This window comes from Babylonia areolata, chromosome 18 (genome assembly GCF_041734735.1).
Source record: "Babylonia areolata isolate BAREFJ2019XMU chromosome 18, ASM4173473v1, whole genome shotgun sequence".
Lineage (NCBI taxonomy): Eukaryota > Metazoa > Mollusca > Gastropoda > Neogastropoda > Buccinidae > Babylonia > Babylonia areolata.
Genome location: NC_134893.1, coordinates 11,732,039 through 11,752,153, shown reverse-complemented (window position 1 = coordinate 11,752,153; position 20,115 = coordinate 11,732,039). Strand labels below are relative to the sequence as shown.

Genomic DNA, 20,115 nt, shown 5'->3' with positions numbered 1-20,115 from the left:
GTGATGACGATGGTGATGTTGACAGTTATGACTGATGGTGAAAATGATCAAAATGATAGTGACAGTGATAACAGTGATGGCATCAGGACAGATGAAGGTAATAATGATAACAATGTGTGTACGTCCAGGGCTTTGACGGAGAACCAGGTGTGCCAGGTGCAAGAGGGGAGGCAGGGATCCCGGGCCAGCCTGGCCGGGAGGGTTCCCCTGGCGTTCCTGGTCTGTCCGGCATCAAGGGAGAACAGGTGAGCCGTTCCCTGTGCGTGCAACGATAATCATAACACCAGTGATACTCATAACACCACTGCTGCTGCTGATATTGGTAACACTGTCACTGCCAGAACCAAAGAGTCTTTCCCTGTGTGTGGAATGATGATGATAACACCACTGCTGATATTGGTAACACTGTCACTGCCAGAACCAAAGAGTCTTTCCCTTTGTTTGGGATGATGATTGTAGTGCTGATGTTAGTATCACTGCTACTGAGAACCAGTGTCTTTCTCTGCGTTTGGAATGACAGTCATAACGCCACTACTGCTGCTGATGTTAGTATTACCCAGTGTCTTTACCTGCATTTGAAATAATAATCACACCACCACTCCTTCTGCTGATTTTAGCACTGCTACAGCTCAGAACCAAGAGTCTTTCCCTGCATTGGAAATGATTGTTACAACACTACTACTGCTGCTGATGTTAGTATTGCTACTGCTGACAGAACCAGTGTCTTTCTCTGCATTTGGAATGATAATTATAACACCACCACTGCTGCTGATGTTAGTATCACCACTGCTGTCAAAACAAAAGAGTATTTCCCTGCGTTTGGAATGATAATTATAACAACACCACTGCTGCTGCTGATGTTAGTGTTATTACAGGTATCAGAATCTGTGAGTTGTCAGAATGTTGCATACTATTGTGATCCTACTATAGTTACTACATCTGAGACTACTTCAGCTTCTGCGCCTTTGATGATTCTGCTGTTGCCGTTGTTCTGCTGCATGTTAAATCTGTGTATTCATTTCTTCATCAGTTCAGTAATGTACTACTTTGTTCCATTGTTTATTACCTTGAGCGCTTTGCATTTTATGTCTCTTCTGTTTCCTTCTCTCTGTGTCGATCCATTTCTTGACAGCTTTTAAAAAAAAAAAATGTTGTTTTTCTCTCCAACCCCATTGCAGGGTGTCCCAGGGGTCTCACTGCCTGCCGAGCCAGGGTTGCCGGGAACTCCGGGTCGGGATGGTCAGCCTGGACAGCCAGGTGTGCAGGGTCTGCGGGGTTACCCCGGTCCCCCTGGTCCCCCCGGTCCTCCGGGCCAGGGTGGTTCTGGTGGTCCTGTGATTGGAGGGTCTGGGGATGACATCGATGTGATCGGGCAGAAAGGAGAGCCTGTGAGTAGTAGAGTGAAGCAGGAATGGTTGGTTTTTGTTTTGTTTTGTTTGTTAGCCAGGTTTTTTGGCTTTGTCCCTCGGCTCTCAGTCTTTCTCTTTTTCTTTGTTTTGATCGCGCTCCTCATAGTGAATGTCTACACAAACATGCCATGCACACAGTGTGTTCAATGTTCATACACATACACTCATACACGTACACATGTACAGACACATGTGCATGCTTTTGCTCTTGCACAAATGCACATATATGCACGCACACACACACACACACAAGCTAAATAACCAAAGCTCACTAAAGCTGAAACCCTCACCTGTTGTTCATGGCACAGGGTTTGCCTGGCCCCAAAGGCAATCCTGGAGAGATGGGCATCCCTGGCACACCTGGTTTCCCTGGTGATGTGGGACGTCCTGGTCCTGCCGGCATTCCTGGAGCACCTGGAGAACCTGGCTTGATTGGGCTGACCGTGAGTAGACAGCGCTGAACACTGACAGACCCCATGACATGTTGATACTAACAGTGTGTGTGTAATCCCCGAGTTACCAGACCCAAGCTGATTCAGGTCGGTGCACACTGGTGCGAGATACTGAATGCTTGGCAGTCATTGTTGTGGGTGCCAACATTTTGTTCTTGAAGATTGTCCTAAACCAGGTCAGCAATTTCACACTGATCTTTAATTTCACACCTCTGACACTTTTCACTTTTAGCAAAAGTCGTATCAATTTCTCAGAATTGTTGAGTTTTTCATTGCACTGACTGGTCTGCTGCTTTTTACAAGAAAGTATTTATAAGTCGAATTCTGTTTGAATCCCATGTGGGTTACACACAATCAGCAGTTAGCCTTTTCAGTACTCTGAGGATTACAGCTTCTGCAGCTTCCCTGCCTCTGAGGTTTTTACATTATTTGTTAGATTTTTTTTTTTTTTTTTTTCAAAACCTAAAAGAATGACAGTTTGTGTAGATCATGAGAGTGGTATTCAGAGACAAAGTGTCCAGATAATGACAGTGTATACCAGAGACAAATTATATACTTTGGTGATATACAGTGTATACCAGAGACAAAGTATATACTTTGGTGATATATCAAACACACGTGTAGACAGAGAAAAAGAAAAAGAAATCGGCACTGTGGCGACGCGCTCTTCCTGGGGAGAGCGGTCCAAATTTCACACAGAGAAATATTTGTTGTGACAAAATTGAATATCTTGTAATACAGTATAAAATGTCTAGATAATGAGGATGTTGCGTCACAGCCTGCTCACTGTGTTGCAGGGCAATAAAGGAGACAGGGGAGACAGGGGCCCAGCGGGTCCATCCGGACCTGCAGGACCCCGAGGACCTCCTGGCTTGCCTGGCGTGGGAGGGGGTGGCAACGGTGACGTGGAAATCATACCTGGTGAAAAGGTGAGTTATAATGTTTGGTGTGTGTGTGTGTGTGTTATGATATGAGTGTGTGTGTATGTGTGTGTGTGTGTTATGATGTGAGTGTGTGTGTGTGTGTTATAATGGGAGTGTGCATGTATGTGTGTGCTAGGAAAAGTGGGTTTTAGAAGATAGGAGAGAGGGGGAGGGTGAATGTATTTGGGAGAGTGTGTGTGTGTGTGTGTGTGTGTGTGTGTGTGTGTGTGAGGAAGAGTGCAAAAGTATGAAAGTGTGTATGTCTGCGTGCATGCATATGGGTATAAAAGTGTGTGTATGCATGTGTGTGTGTGTGTGTGTGTGTGTGTGTGTGTGTGTGTGTGTGAAAGAGTATGTGTTGATTTATGCTTGGAAATCATCATCAGTCATAGCATCATAAAGCACAGAATATTCCAATGTCACCAATGATATCATAAAGCATAGACTGTTTTTAATGTCACCAATATCATCGTAATGCTCAGAAGGTTTTGATGTCACTAATTATACCATCATAAAGTACACAATATGTTGATGTCACCAGTGACACCATCACATAGCACAGAATGTATTGATGTCACCAGTGATATCATCATAAAGCGCACACAGAATGCTTTGATGTCACCAATGACACCATCATAAAGCGCACACAGAATGCTTTGATGTCACCAATGACACCATCATAAAGCACAGAATGTTTTGACGTCACCAATGACACCATTATAACACACAGAATGTAATTATGTCACCAGTGATATCATCATAAAGCACAGAATGTTTTGATGTCACCAATGACACCATCATAAAGCACAGAATGTTTTGATGTCACCAATGACACCATCATAACACACAGAATGTAATTATGTCACCAGTGATATCATCATAAAGCACAGAATGTTTTGATGTCACCAGTGATATCATCATAAACCACAGAATGTTTTGGTGACACGGATGCCACCATCACTGTTGTGCAGGGAGACAAGGGAGACACTGGAGGCCGTGGACCCCCAGGATCTCGAGGATTCCCTGGCCCTCCAGGAGACATGGGCAGGCCAGGTTTCCCTGTGAGTGACAGCGTTCAGCGAGACACCCTGTGTTGTGTTCGGGCTGTTGTCGCTCCCTTGGGAGACCAGGGGGGGAGAGGAGGGAGGAAGGGGAGGGGGTGACAGTGATTGTTGATGGTAGTGGTGTGGTAGTGGTGGTGGTTAGTGGTGATTGTGAAGATGTGTGTGTGTGTGTGGGGGGGGGGGGGGTGAGTATGTGTGTGTGTGTGTGTTCCTTAAAAAAAAAATTATGTGTGTTTGTTCCTTTATGAATTTATGTAGGTAGTGTACTTGCTTCATATATATGTATCAAGGGCATGCATTTTGTGCATACACCCACACTCACATTCACTCACAGATTTACAGATATATTCACACTCAAATTCAGTTTTGTGATTTCTGCTGTTTGTTGAAGACAGAGAGGAGAGTGAGTTTGTATGTGGGGATATTTTGTCCAAAGGTTACAGTATGATGTGATCATTTGCATGTATTTTAATTGCTGTATATGTGTGCTTCAGAGTTTTAGCTTCATCAGTGATGTCCACCAATGATGGAACAAATGCATAGTCCTGTGCTACAACCATGATGTTTAATTTGGGTGTAGAATACCAGTGCTGTTATTTAATGACTTCCATGCCCCACAATGGGTCAAAAGATGAAATATGATCCTCGATTTTTTTGCACAGGGTCGTCAAGGCCTGCGGGGCAGGAAGGGAAGCATGGGCCTCGGCATTAAGGGTGCGAAGGGAGAGCCGGGGGTCACTGTGGCCGGACAGGGCAGCGGTGTCTTTATACCAGGACCTAAAGGAGACAAGGTCAGACATGTATACCTTTCCCCTTTTCTTTGTTAGTTTTGCCAGTGTCACCTTAGTGTTGCACCTGATTTACTGTTGTGACTGCTTGAATTGGGTCCAGTCCTCTCAACACATCAGTCCAGGCTTCAAGTATTCTCAAAGTCCTTTATTCAAGACAGGGAAGGTGATGGAACACATGGAAGGGAATGGGAGATTAAGGAGTTTAAGGGCAAGGGACTGGAACAACTTGTACAAGAAGAAAAATACCCTGTGGACAAAACAACATAGCCCTCGTTAGCAAATTTACAGATCTGATATCTCTATCAAAGTTCATTCACTCACTCACTCCAAACATCACTTTACTAAATACTGCACATCAGTCTACAACTTGTTTGAAATGAATAGGCGAAAAGACTAAAATACCCCATTAATTAAACTGAGCAATTACTATTAACTATTTGGATTTTCAGTTCAAAATCATCTAATTTCTGAATGATTAATATAGACTTCAGAATTTTCTATACGTGAGTTGAGGTTGTGTAATTATCAATCAAGATTAAACTCAGTTATTAGAAATACTCAGATAATTTCCATTCCATTCAAAGGCATTACATCTAAACTCCCACAGAATAGTATGAATAATGAAATACAAATACTATTTAACAATTTGGATCCATTTCTCAATGCTAGAAATGTTTGCTTTAAAGTATAGAATATTTCACTCACCCTATCAAGTTGACAGAGGCCCACACTCGATGCTGTTGCCTTTCCCCTTTACAGCTAACTCAGAACTGACAAAATTACAGCTTCTGGTTCTCCAAAGAAAGGTAGAGAAGTCACTGTATAAAAAAGATATCTCAATGCAACATATCCATCATACATGAAAACAGAATAATATTTTGCACATGAAATAACCACACCAAAGCATGGATTTTTCAAACTGCTCACAGGGAAACAAACATGCACACACACTTACACACACTCTCTCTCTCTCTCTCCCTCTCTCTCTCTCCCTCTCTCTCTCTCTCTCTCTCTCTCTCTCTCTCTCTCCCTGCTCCCCCCTCTCTCTCTCTAAACTTGGCAAAGATTACAGTTTCACCCTGTTGGCTGTTACACTCTGTCTTTAATCTACCCTGTCTGTGCCTCTGCCTCTCTGAGTTATTTTTTGTCTGCGTTTGAGAGTTGGTAATAATTATATGATTACAATAATAGCAATGATGAGGGTGGTGATAGACGTCTGCACAATACCAGCCACTTCTTCTGCGTTCACTCGTATGCACACGAGTTGGCTTTTATGTGTATGACCGTTTTTACCCCGCCATGTAGGCAGCCATACTCCGTTTTCGGGGGTGTGCATGCTGGGTATGTTCTTGTTTCCATAACCCACCGAACGCTGACATGGATTACAGGATCTTTAACGTGCGTATTTGATCTTCTGCTTGCATATACACATGAAGGGGGTTCAGGCACTAGCAGGTCTGCACATATGTTGACCTGGGAGATCATAAAAATCTCCACCCTTTACCCACCAGGCGCCGTCACCGTGATTCGAACCCGGGACCCTCAGATCGAAAGTCCAACGCTTTAACCATTCGGCTATGGCGCTCGTCTAATACCAGCCACTGCTCTGATTTTTTTTTTTTAAACCAATTCCAGAACCAAAGCGTTATACATAGAGTATTATGACTCTCCACTCATTTCAGCACAACACACCTATAAACAACAGATTTCTTTTAACATTCAGTTTTCCTACTGCTTTTTGTATATCTCTCTTTCTTGGTCATTTAGATATCTTCCCCACACATCCGCCACGCACATCATCAAGTTTTTTAGGTTGTTTTTTTTTTATTATCAGACACCTGCACTATCATCACTTCAACATTGTTTTGCTATTAAAAAAAAAAATAAAATGAAAGAAAGAGTGTGGACTATCATCAGACCATTACCTGCCAGATTCCAGGTGGACACAGGTGTAGTTTGCAATAAGTGACAGGTGAGGCTGGCCTGTGGACTGTAGTTGTGTTGGTGTGCAGGGATCAGATGGTGTCCCAGGTCGGGACGGTCGGGCAGGTCCCCGCGGCCCTCCTGGCCCTGCTGGTGGAGGTGCAGGGGGTGTGGATCCTGGCAGTGTAGTGGGTGAGTGTCTCTTGTCATTGGTGGTTTCTGTATTTTTTAAATCATGCCTAGCTGATGGATCCTGTTTTCATGTTTGTCCTTTTTAGGAGGGGGGGAGCGTAGAGGGGGTGGGGGGAAAGCATGTTGCTCTGCAGGTCAAAGTGTCAGGTGTTTTTTGTTTTGTTTTTTTGTTATCTGTGGGGTTTTTTTTATTTGTTTTTGTCTGTTGAAAAGAATAACACAGTTGAGACACAAGGTAAATAACTTTTTTTTTCTCATAAATGAAAATGAAAACAAGATGGGTGATTAACAACTGTTGTCTAATTCTGTGAGTTAGAAAGTTTAATGTTCTCATTTTGTCTTGTCTTGTCTAACTTGAAGGTTTTCTAGGTGCACCATTACTAAATTTGCAGTGGAGACACAAAATAAGTAATAGTGTCTTTTTCTGGCAATATGAAATGATTATAAAAAATCATGAGTGATTAAAAAGTGAGAATGAATATTCACAGTATACTACATTAACTCAGTAACTGCTGTTAACTGTGTGCAGCTTATGATGTTGACAGAAAAAACTAATTTGATGTCAACAGAAATCCAGGAAAGAAACCAGAAAATATAAAAATTCATGAGTACAAAGTAAAGGATTTTTAAAAATCACAGTAAAAGATCAGGAAAAGAATAATAAGCACCCAGTGGCAGCTGTCAGTTGGTCCTACCCAGGTAGACAGCCTGTTGTGCAAATGACTCCGTGTTTGTAAAGTGCTTAGAGCTTGGTCTCAGACCGAGGACAGGCACTATATAAGTATCCATATCCTCCTCCTCATCATCAGTAGCACTAAATTCATCATTATCACCATTACCATCATCATCATCAACATGGTCACAATCACAGTCATCACCACTCATCATGATCACGTGTTGGTCAAGGAATGACTAATGTGTCACACACTGTTGACCAGCCGTGAAAGGGCAGAAGGGAGAGTCAGGTACACCCGGACGTCCTGGCAGGGACGGCGAGGATGGCCGCCATGGACGAACTGTAAGTAAAGAGTTAATGGAGGGGGGGGTGTTTGGGGGGGGGGGGGAGTGATTGGGGGGGGGGGAGTGAAGGATTAAGGGAGAAAGGAGTGTGAGTTTAGGGTTAAGGCGAGGGGGGGGAAGTATATGTGTGTTAAGAATGTAGCAACTACTTCTTGTGTACGGGTAAATGGTGTAACTGATTTTACTGAACAAGAATAATGCAATGCAAAGATGAAGGAGTCTGAAATGGTGACTACTCCGTCACTTCTAGATCATCTCAGTTAGGCAACAGCTCTTCACTGATGAACCATACTCTTCACCATTAAGGAGTGAATAAAGAAATGGTGACGGACCTTCTGACCTGTCACTACTAGATCATCTCAGTTAGGCAACAGCTCTTCACTGATGAACCATACTCTTCACCATTAAGGAGTGAATAAAGAAATGGTGACGGACCTTCTGACCTGTCACTACTAGATCATCTCAGTTAGGCAACAGCACTTCACTGGTGAAACATACTCTTCAGCAGCAGTGAAGGTGTTAAAGAACAAAATGTTTGTGTGATACACAAGTTCTGTTGTTTGCGTGATACACAAGTTCTGTTGTTTGTGTGATACACAAGTTCTATTGTTTGTGTGATACACAAGTTCTAACTTAGTATAATACAGCCCTGGAATGTCCACTTCAAGCTCAGCAGGACTATAAGAACCATGATCTGAATGTAATAGCACTATGACAGCAAATGGTATTTGTGCTGTATGGTTAACCAGAGAAGTGGTTTCTGTGGTGCAGGGTCGGGTGGGCCCTCAGGGTGACGTGGGGCCCCGTGGTCCCCCGGGACCTCCTGGACCTCCTGGTCTGGGCAGCATCGGCAGTGGAGGGGGCGACCAGCTGGTGGTGAGGGGTCCCCCTGGTCCTGCGGGTCCCCCAGGAGAAAGGGTGAGAGCTTCAGTGTCTGTCAAAAAGAATGAAAGGAATGAGCAAACGAACAGTGAATGAATAGCGATGCAGTGAGACGTTATTCGTTTTGCTTATCCTACAGAATGAAATGAATAATCAAACGAATAGGTATTATTCGTAAAGGGTGAGAGCTTCCGTCTCAATCATGAAGAATGAAATAGATGAAGAATGAAATAAATGAATTAATAATATAATGCTCAGTTATGAGATATTATTATAAAGGGTGGGAGCTTTGTCACCAGTCATTAAGAATCAAGTCAAATAAAAAATGAATAGATTGAAAAATGATTGAATTAATGGCATGATGCAGAAGAGTGAGATGTTATTTGTTCAGCTTTTTTGTGTTTCCCTATTTTAAAAAAAGAAGAGAAAAAAAACAAACAAGAAAAAACAAGATTTATTAGTAGCATGTGTGTCTATGTTATTAAAAGGGTGGGGTTAGGTTTTATGTCAAAGTGAGAGTATACCTGTTCGCATGTGTGCACGTTCATGCACAGTTATGTTTCCTATCTGGTGCGGCTGTATGCATATAATTATAACAGATTTTTTTTTTAAATCAGAATTAAAAATCCTAAGGACTGAGTTCCCAATCAGCAGTCATGTTACTTTAGCTTGACCAGCAATGTAGGTTGATGCATATGCTTCTTTTTTCTTCTTTTTTTCTATTCTTCTCTTTTTTAACAGATGTGGTGTAGCATATATGGATCAGTCTGCATGTTGTATAACTTATCACCTTTACTGAGGGGGAAGGGGGTTTGGGGGGTGGGAGGTTAGGGGTATTTTTTCCATTTTGTTTGTATATATTGATGCATACATAAATACATACATATACACAGATATCCAGAAAAAAACAACAAACAAAAAAAACACAGATCTAAATTTTACCCACCCATCCCCCCTCCAAAAAAATTTTTTTAAATAAAATAAAATGAAATAGTTATCCGTGTGTGTGGGGTGGGTGGTGGAGGGGGTTTGTGCTGATTATCTGGTTGTGGTTTTCCGCAATTCATCTTTATTCTTATCTGTCTATTATAATCAATGTGCAGTATAGTAGGCTATGTTTATAATTATATTCAAATAATGTTTCTTAATTCTTTCTGTTTTTACATTAAGAATGCTAGTTATTACCTGCAGTGTGTGGATGTATGTATGAAACGATGTATGTGATATTTTTTTACATTTGTATCTTCGTAATATTTGTAGGGGCTGTTGTTGGCTTTTACAGTTATGGCCCCCATGTTGTTTACTTGTCTATGTTGTGATAATGCACCTGACCAAATTTCTCCAGTTGGAGATAATAAAGTTATTCTTATCTTATCTTATCTTATCTTATCTTAAAAGAAGATAAAATAAAAATAACAACAACTGTGCTGCCGAAAGAGTGCATCAAGGAAATGATATCATCTGATTCACAAAATGGTACATAAGCCCCACACCGAGAGTGACCACAACAACAATACCCTAGAACTGTACACATGTGTGTCGACTGAACTGTCAGATATTAATAGCAAATTACTAAGTAAATGGACAGATAAAAGTAACATAAAATGTGTAGCTTTCTGTGACATCAGTATGTATTCAACAATGGATTGTTTCCATGTGTTGTATGAATGAACAGATTGTCACAATGTGTCGTGTGAGTGAACGGATTGTCACAATGTGTTGTGTGAGCAGATTGTCACAATGTGTTGTGTGAATGAACAGATTGTCACAATGTGTTGTGTGAGTGAACAGATTGTCACAATGTGTTGTGTGAATGAACAGATTGTCACAATGTGTTGTGTGAATGAACAGATCAAAGTAACATGAAATATATATTTATAGGTAGGTAGATAGATAGATAGATGAATAGATAGATAGATATATAGAGAGAGGGAGGGAGAGATAGATAGATAGATAGTCATCAAATGATTCACTACCTCATGTTGCAATAATGAAGAATTCTATCACGTCACTCTCCCTCCACACATTCACAGGGGCGGCGAGGTTTACCCGGCGTGGGTCAGGAAGGGCCGCGGGGCAGGGTTGGACCTCAGGGCTCCACGGGGCCGGCCGGACCCCCAGGTTTGGGCATCCCCGGGCCTCAAGGCCCCCCCGGGCCTCCCGGAGTCCCCGGACTGGACAGCGGTTCTCCGTCCTCGTCCCGTGGACCTCCCGGACCTCCTGGGCCTCCTGGACCCCCAGGTCTCCCTGGACAGGGGTCTTCTTCTGGTCTGGGCATCTCCGTTGGGGGCGTGAGTCTATCTGCTGGCTTGTGTTGAGAGGAGTGTGTGGTGCGGTGTGTTTGTGTGTGTGTTGTGTGTGTGTGTGTGTGTGTGTGTGTTCTGGTCTGGGCATCTCCGTTGGGGGCGTGAGTCTTTCTGCTGGCATGTGTTGAGAGGAGTGTGTAGTGTGGTGTGTTTGTGTGTGTGTTGTGTTTGTGTGTGTTGTGTGTGTGTGTGTGTGTTGTGTGTGTGTGTGTTGTGTGTGTGTGTGTGTGTGTGTGTGTGTTCTGGTCTGGGCATCTCCGTTGGGGGCGTGAGTCTTTCTGCTGGCATGTGTTGAGAGGAGTGTGTAGTGTGGTGTGTTTGTGTGTGTGTTGTGTTTGTGTGTGTTGTGTGTGTGTGTGTGTGTGTGTTGTGTGTGTGTGTGTGTTGTGTGTGTGTGTGTGTGTGTGTGTGTGTTCTGGTCTGGGCATCTCCGTTGGGGGCGTGAGTCTTTCTGCTGGCATGTGTTGAGAGGAGTGTGTGATGTGGTGTGTTTGTGTGTGTGTGTTGTGTTTGTGTGGTGTGTGTGTGTGTGTGTGTGTGTGTGTGTGTGTGTGTGTGTGTGTGTGTTCTGGTCTGGGCATCTCCGTTGGGGGCGTGAGTCTTTCTGCTGGCTTGTGTTGAGAGGATTGTGTATTGTGTTGTGTTGTGAATCTGTGAGGGTCGTGTGTATGTTTTGTCTCCCAAATCCTGTTTAAGAGGAAGAAGTGTGTGTGTGTGTGTGTGTGTGTGTGTGTGTGTGTGTGTGAGGGTCATGTGTATGTTTTGCTTCCCAAGACCTGTTGAAGAAGAAAAAGGGTTTTGTGTGTGTGTGTGTGTGTGTGTCTGTGAGGGTCATGTGCATGTTGTTGCTTCCCAGTACCTGTTGAAGAAGAAAAAGGGGTGTGTGTGTGTGTGTGTGTGTGTCTGTGTCTGTGTGTGTGTGTCTGTGTGTGTGTGAGGGTCATGTGTATGTTTTGCTTCCCAAGACCTGTTGAAGAAGAAAAAGGGTGTTGTGTGTGTGTGTGTGTGTGTGTCTGTGAGGGTCATGTGTATGTTGTTGCTTCCCAGTACCTGTTGAAGAAGAAAAAGGGGTGTGTGTGTGTGTGTGTGTCTGTGTGTGTGTCTGTGTGTGTGTGTCTGTGTGTGTGTGAGGGTCATGTGTATGTTTTGCTTCCCAAGACCTGTTGAAGAAGAAAAAGGGTGTTGTGTGTGTGTGTGTGTGTGTGTGTGTGTGTGTCTGTGAGGGTCATGTGTATGTTGTTGCTTCCCAGTACCTGTTGAAGAAGAAAAAGGGGTGTGTGTGTGTGTGTGTGTGTGTCTGTGAGGGTCATGTGTATGTTGTTGCTTCCCAGTACCTGTTGAAGAAGAAAAAGGGGTGTGTGTGTGTGTGTGTGTCTGTGTGTGTGTGTCTGTGTGTGTCTGTGAGGGTCATGTGCATGTTGTTGCTTCCCAGTACCTGTTGAAGAAGAAAAAGGGGTGTGTGTGTGTGTGTGTGTGTGTGTGTCTGTGAGGGTCATGTGCATGTTGTTGCTTCCCAGTACCTGTTGAAGAAGAAAAAGAGTGGTGTGTGTGTGTGTGTGTGTGTGTCTGTGTGTGTGTGTGTGTGTCTGTGTGTGTCTGTGAGGGTCATGTGCATGTTGTTGCTTCCCAGTACCTGTTGAAGAAGAAAAAGGGTGGTGTGTGTGTGTGTGTTGTCAGGGTCCTGTGGTGTTCCCCAACATGGACGCATTGCTGAAGGTGTCGTACAACATGCCGCTGGGCACCATGGCCTTTGTGGCCGACCGCGAGTACATCTACCTGCGCATCCAGCAGGGCTGGAAATACATACAGGTGGGTCGCTGTCTTTTGGCTTTCCTTGGGAATTCAGCTTAGAGACAGGTGTCTTGAGGTACACACAGGTGGGTCGCTGTCTTTGGGCTTTCCTTGGGAATTCAGCTTAGAGGCAGGTGTCTTGAGGTACACACAGGTGGGTCGCTGTCTTTGGGCTTTCCTTGGGAATTCAGCTTAGAGGCAGGTTTCTTGAGGTACACACAGGTGGGTCGCTGTCTTTTGGCTTTCCTTGGGAATTCAGCTTAGAGGCAGGTTTCTTGAGGTACACACAGGTGGGTCGCTGTCTTTGGGCTTTCCTTGGGAATTCAGCTTAGAGACAGGTGTCTTGAGGTACACACAGGTGGGTCGCTGTCTTTGGGCTTTCCTTGGGAATTCAGCTTAGAGGCAGGTGTCTTGAGGTACACACAGGTGGGTCGCTGTCTTTTGTTTTTTTAGGAGGAGTTCAGCTTAGAGACAGGTCTTTTGAGGTACACATAGGTGGGTCACTGTCTTTTGTGTTTCCTTGGAAATTCAGCTGAAGGAAAGTTGGGGTTTTTTTTTACCTTCAAAACTCTCAGTGTGGAGCAGTGGACAGGTTACCAGAAACGTACCTGACTTGGAAGCGAGTGTCCACCATTGTGTGCTGTTTTTTTTTTTTTTTTTTTTTTTTTTTTTTTTTACTTCCCACCTCCATGAGACCTTGAATGATGGTCTGAAAAAAAAAAAGACTGATAGTAAAACAAAGACACTTGCAGACTGAAAATAGAAAAAGAAAAAAGTGGCAGTGCACAGCGGTGACACCCTCTCCCCACCACGGAGAAGTGTGAATTTCACTCAGAGAAATGTGTTTTGACAATACAATACAATACAATACAATACAATGTGATGCGATGCGATGTGATGTGATATGATGTGATACAGTACAATGAAATACAATGCAATTCAGTACAATACAATATGATACGATACAATGCAATGCGATACAACACAATACAATACAGTACAATACAAATACAATACAATACAATAAAGTACAATACAATATGATGTGATATGATGCAATACAGTACAATGCAATACAATGCAATTCAGTACAATACAGTATGATATGATACAGTGTGATGCGATACAATAAAACACAATACAATACAATTCATTAAAACATCTACACACCGCCCAGTTTCTACCTGCAAAAGAGAGAAAATATAGGGTGTATATGTATTCTGTTGTCTGTTGCAGTTGGGTCAGTTGATACCATTGCCAAGCCCACAGCCACCAGTAAGTTTGGACTTCATTTGTGTTGGTTCATTGGTTTGGGAATTTTTTTTTATCTTTTCTTTTCTTTTTGTACTATGATTATTATTATTATTATCTGATGCTGAGTTGAGCATTTACTTGACAATTTGGCAGAGTAGTGTTACGTCTCTTTTCCTATGTATACATACTTGTATTTTCGCATATATATGCATGTATTGTTTTCCGTGTGCAGAAACTTGAGACAGTATGATTCATCGTCCTGTTGTTCTGCCTGTCTGTCTTCTTCACCCCCACCTCCTCATTCCGTCATCACCCCTCCCTGTCTCTCCCTCCCTCCCTCTCTCTCTGTCTCGCTCTCTCTCTCTCTTTGCATTAAGGTTAAATGAATGATTAGAATTTTTTAAAAAGGGTGTGGGGGCAGTATGATCACTGTGCATGTTATAATCACTGGTCAAGCACAGGAGACAGTTCCATTCACACCTGTGTAGACTGGAGTAATGCTTTGATGACCTGACGGCATGGCTGGCAGTCCCCTGTGTACACACAATGTAAAGACTGTGTAGATGTCAGAGGGCATGCACGATGCCGCTGCTTTCCGTTGCCGCCCAAGTGGATGGTGAATGTTCCTTGACACTGTTGGATTCTAGTGTTATGTGTCTGGTAGGGAGGGTGGTTGTCTTTTGCATCATGTATATAGAGATATTTGTAGAGAGAGAGAGGTTCATCTAACTGGTCATGGATAAGTGCAAGTAAGCTTCATCAGAGCTTTGAAGATTTGATTCAGACAGAATGTTAGAACGTTTGGATGAAAGGTTATTTGAAAGCATGCTTCATATTGAGACACATCATTTCCTTTTTTATAATTATTGTGTATCAGAAAGAGTTTTAGAATGATGGCATTCTTGGACCAAACCACTTACAAGCTTCTGCATTTTTGCAATTTCAGAAGAATAGTAGCCTTGGGTTTAGAAGTATGGTTTTGAGACATTATAGCACTGTAGAATCAGTGCCAGAGTTCTATTATTCTTTAGTATCTTTGGGGGGGAATGAGTGGAAGCCACATCAGTTGAAATAGATCCTTTTGTAAAACAACTATTCATTGCTCTTCATTCTTGCTGATGTAACACATACATTCTTTGTGTCAACTGGCAGTGTTCTCTATGTTACTTGGCACTTCTGCCAGGCACTGTGTTGATGTCGATGTGTTTATGGTGTCTTAGGACAGAGTAGACACTGTGATAAACAACAATGGACCCAGGCAGGGCAACGGCCCCGATGAAGGCAATGTGTCTGAAGGAGGTGCAGTGACGGTGCTGTTGAACGGGCCTCACAACGAAGGAAACAACCTCAGTGCAGGAAGCTCCGACAGGGCCAGGGAAAACTACCTGAGAAGGATGGAGGAGAGAGAGCGCCTGCTGAGAGAGAGAGAGCAGAAAGAGCATGAAGCTCAGCTCAAACTGGATAGGGAGAGACAGGCCATGAAGGTAAAGATGGAAGAGCGTCGCAGACGGCGAGAAAGGAACCGACAGAAAAGAAAACTGCACAGCAGGCAGGAGAAAGAAAAGAGGGAAAGGGAGAAAAAAGAGCAGCAGGAGAGAGAAGAGAGGGAGCGCAGACAGAGAATGCAACAGGAAAGAGAAGAAAGAGAGAGGAGAGAGAGAGAGGAGAGAGAGAGACAGGCCCGTGAGAGAGAGCTGCAGAGACAAAGGGAGGAGGAAGAACGTCGGCGCCTGGAGCGGGAGCAGGAAATGAAGGCTCAGGAACTGGAGAGACAGCGACAGCAGGAAGAAGAAGCCAGACGACGTGAGCAAGAGAGAAGGGAACGAGAGCAGAGGACAAGAGAGGAGGTGCTGGAACGCAGAAGGCAGGAGCTGGAGCGACAGAGACAGGGGCGAGAACGATGGCGAGGTGGAGGACGACCGCTTTCAGGGAGAGAAATGCGATTCGAAAGAGAGCGCCAGAGGTTGGAACAAGAGCACCGGCTGAGAGAAGAGCAGCGGCGAGGACAGAACAGGACATACAGCAGAAGGCCAGACGCTGACGGCGTCACAAGACCAGTCTTTCCACAGGGTGACCGTGAGAGAGATAACGTCAGAAACTTTCTGGTAAAGTCTGCTTCCAGCTCCTCCTACATTTCTGCTTCATTTTGCTGCTATTTTGCAAAGCAGGGTGCGCAGTTCAGATTTACGTCGGGTGGTCGTAAACCCAGGGAGAGGGTGTTCATGCTGTGGCCTTTGCTTCTTGAGCAGTCCTGTATTTTGCTTTCAAGTACTGGCTTTGTCTTTTGAAACTGGGCGTTTCAAACTAGACCATTTCATTATTCACTTGCTTTGTTATTTGTGTACTTCAGGAATTCTGTGACACAATACACACAAGCGGACACAAACACATACTGTCTGTGTGCACTGTGCTTCATAGATTAAAATGCTTAAAAAAAATTTTTTTAAAGATTAAAATGCTGCTAACCCTCAGTGCAAAATATGTTTTTTCTGCTTGGTTTTTTTAGTTTTTGTTATTGTTATTTTTATTACTTTTTGGATATTACTCATTCATTAGGGAACAGACCACAATTATTTAAATTGCACCCCAGATAATTACATATGTTTAACAAGTAAAACCTAAGTGTGTATGAATGAGTGCTTGTGTGTGAGAATGTGTGTTTAAGTGCAGGGTTATTGGTCACATTAAAGGTGTCAAAAATATAGATGCTTAGAGTTCTTTTTTTTCTCAGTAGCCACACACACACACATGCACAAGCACACGCACACGCACACACTTCTCAAAACACTATGGTATTCTGTGATCAAATGCATTTTTAATGACCTCTTTTAAAGGTCAGGATTATGGAAATGTTTCAGGAGAGCAAGTAGCCAAAAGGGGTTTTGCTTGAATGATATTTTTTTTCAAGCATACACAATTCTGTACCACACTGTCAGAGTGTGTGTAAAGGTGCTACACTAGAGGTGCCACACTTGTTGCAGAACAAAATAGTGTTACCCAAATTACTGTGACACAAACTATTGTGGCTAAAACTATACCATACCCTCTTCCTATGTGTTAGATTTGGTAGCAAACTGTAGTATTAGTTTCCTTGGAGCACACATTCACAGAGACAAAACACTAGCAGAGGATGGAAGCTCTGTTTTATTATAATATACAGTTGTTGATTTTTTCATGGTTAGCACCATGAAATAAAACATGTATGCCATGGTTGAAAAGTTGCGTATTCACCCATCACTGCACTACTATAGAATGAGGAATGTTTTCTGTAGATAAAAGCTTGATTAGTTTCAGCATCATCTGGGTGAGATCTGTGTACAGCCCCCACCCTTCATACTTCCCCCTCTCAGCACAGGAAAAAAAGAGAAAAGGAATAAAGGAAGTTCAATTTTTAATCGCATAAATGCCACAGAGTTTCGTTTTTTTGTTGTTTTTTTTTTTTTTACATATTGTTTCTGATTGTTGGTGTTCAGCAAATGCTTTCTAATGGAAAGAAGCTTTTGTGAGAGGGGTTTAGATCCCAGCTTTGCTGGAAACCAAAGAAAACACTATTATAGAAGGGATGATATATATATATATATATAGATAGATAGATAGATACATAGATACATAGATACATAGATATAGATACATACATACATACAGATACATAGAGAGGTTTTTTTAAATATAATTTTTTACCAACTTTGTTTACAATATACAATGCAAGGCTGGCACTGTTTCCAGTATTCCTAGGTTTCTGTAGAATTCACATTCTATGCCCTGTAAGCTAAAAAGGCAGGAACTGAATGCCAGGTAACATTGTTTACTGTTGAAAGTAAGGCTTTTAGGTGGGTTTGCAAAGCTCAGATACTATGTTTGAGTGCCACATACCATCACATTTTGCCGCAGAGGAATGGTTTTCTTATACAATAAACAGCTTTTGCCGCAACTTGTATTGCTCAAATTCTGTGTCACTGACTTTGTGTTGACCTTTGGAAAACACAGCTTTCTTCTCTCTTCCTTTAGACATAGTTATGGGACATGACTTCTCTGGGGTGAGATTTTCACATCCCTTGCTGTTGTGGTAAAGGACACTGTGCTTTCTTCTTCAGCTGTGCCAGTAGACATGTGTACAAATTTGCTTCATGTGCTGGTTTTTGGGAGGACTTTCACTACACTTGTTAGGTCTTAACATGCTAGACATGGATTGAACTACTGCTGTTGATATGTTAAGTCATATATTTTTCTCTTAGCTCTTCAGTATCACATTATGACCACTTACTCATTCTAGCCTTTCAGAGAGAGAGACTGTTTGTTGCACAGGCAACAGATAATTATGCAGCACTGTTGTTGCATTGTGGGTTGTTAGCTTGACATTAATTGAAGGGGGGTTATAAGTTGCACTTAATATGTATTTATGTCCATTTTTCTTCGTTATTTGAACAGAAAGCATTGCTTTATGAGATTATGTAGACATGTGGACAATTTTGAATTGTGCAGAGAATAGACTTTTTTTTTTTTTTTTACCATATGTTGATGGTTTCCTACAGTTCAGGATGAGGGTGATGTGCACACCTTCTGGTGACTTAACACTCTCAATATGCATACACATGCAGAAGATCAAACACACATATAAAGATCCAGTAATCCATGTCAGGATTCAGTGGATTATGAAAACAAGAACACATCCAACATTCACACCCCCAGAGTGATGTATGATTGCTCACATGGTGGGATAGAAATTAAACATGTAAAAAGCCCACTGATATATATTGGTGAACAGGAAGCATTGCAGCCGATGAATGCAGAAGAATAATAATTGAAAGAATTAGGGAGATTATATAACATATTAGGGCTGACAGGGTTTCATGCTGTCTTTGTTGACTCTTGTAAGAAGTGCAGTGTGTCATGTCTGGTACCTGTGGGCTGGAACTGAGATTTCCCACATCGCACAGTCTGGTCTTATGCATGATTACATACACATGCACACATTTCACATATATTACTTTAACACATGTTCACTGACACACATGCATGCACATTTGATAAATCTTTGACTAAAGACTTGTCATTGCTCAATACTATCAGAACAAACAAACAAACAAAAAAGTGGCAAGCGCATGCAGTGTAGACTGCCATGGATGCAGATGCCTTTTAGAAGTGATGTAGTAAAGACTGTACGCTGTTTCTTTTCTGCGTCTCTTTCAGCTTGAGACTAGTACTGTGACAGTAAGTGCTGCAGTGTTCCTGCACTACACAGTGTGTTCTCTGCCTGTGCTTTCTCCTTCCTCTTTCTCTTATCATTCTCACTGGCTGCAGTAGTTGGTTTTTGTTGTTGTTTTTTGTTGTTGTTTTTAAACATGTTCTACTTCCTTCTTTGATTACTAACCCTGCTAAATGTTTGAGTTTTATTTGATATCATTAACACTGCTAACAGTGAGTCAGTCACTCTATACTTTACTTATCTGTGGTGAAGGTAGTGAAGGTAGTTCGTATCTTCGCATCTTGATGTTTTATAATGGTGTGTGTTTGTGCATGTGTGCGTGTGGCATTTTGTGTGTGTTTTTCTCTGTATGTTGGCATGCCTTTTTTTCTTTCTTTTTTCTTCTTCTTCTTCTTTGTGTGTGTGTGTGTGTGTGTGTGTGTGTGTGTGTGTGTGTTGTGTTGTGTGTGTGTGTGTGTTGTGTGTGTGTGTGTGTGTGTGTGAGAGAGAGAGAGAGAGAGAGAGAGGCTGCATTCGCAAGTGTGCATGCATATGTGAGAATTTGTGTTTATGCATTTGTAAATGTATCCATGTGGAAATGTTCCTTCAGCTCATATAATGCAGAATTTGATAAAGTAAATACAACAAAGACACCACCACCACCACCAACAACAACAACAACAAAAAAAGAAAAGAAAAAAAAAGAAAATGATCAGCTGATGTATTTTCTTGAAGAGAGAGAAAAAAAATCTAAATTACAGTTACTGTCCATTCAGAATGCTCACAAAATTCCCTACTGTTTGGTGTAATAAAGTAAATTTGACAGTTTCTTATTCCACTTAATAGCTTTTGCCAAAGTGTGCCAGAATTAAATGCTCAATTAGTGCCACAGTACCTCAGTGTTAAACCAGTGGACCAGTGCC

At 42.4% G+C, this 20,115-nt stretch overlaps 1 protein-coding gene across 5 annotated transcripts in view; it reads left to right on the top strand.

The window, feature by feature from the left end:
- LOC143292449 (uncharacterized) overlaps positions 1–20,115 on the top strand; it is a 104,351-nt gene that overhangs the window by 74,311 nt on the left and 9,925 nt on the right. For 4 of the 5 annotated variants that reach the window (XM_076602733.1, XM_076602732.1, XM_076602734.1 and 1 more), the window contains exons 13-25: positions 129–245; positions 1,179–1,388; positions 1,718–1,852; positions 2,659–2,790; positions 3,756–3,845; positions 4,511–4,639; positions 6,652–6,754; positions 7,693–7,772; positions 8,546–8,692; positions 10,690–10,947; positions 12,640–12,771; positions 13,990–14,028; positions 15,228–16,112. In XM_076602733.1, the coding sequence (XP_076458848.1) occupies positions 129–245; positions 1,179–1,388; positions 1,718–1,852; positions 2,659–2,790; positions 3,756–3,845; positions 4,511–4,639; positions 6,652–6,754; positions 7,693–7,772; positions 8,546–8,692; positions 10,690–10,947; positions 12,640–12,771; positions 13,990–14,028; positions 15,228–16,112 (2,457 nt within the window). The remainder of the gene's footprint in view (positions 1–128; positions 246–1,178; positions 1,389–1,717; positions 1,853–2,658; positions 2,791–3,755; positions 3,846–4,510; positions 4,640–6,651; positions 6,755–7,692; positions 7,773–8,545; positions 8,693–10,689; positions 10,948–12,639; positions 12,772–13,989; positions 14,029–15,227; positions 16,113–20,115) is intronic. The other variant, XM_076602736.1, reaches the window with a different exon arrangement.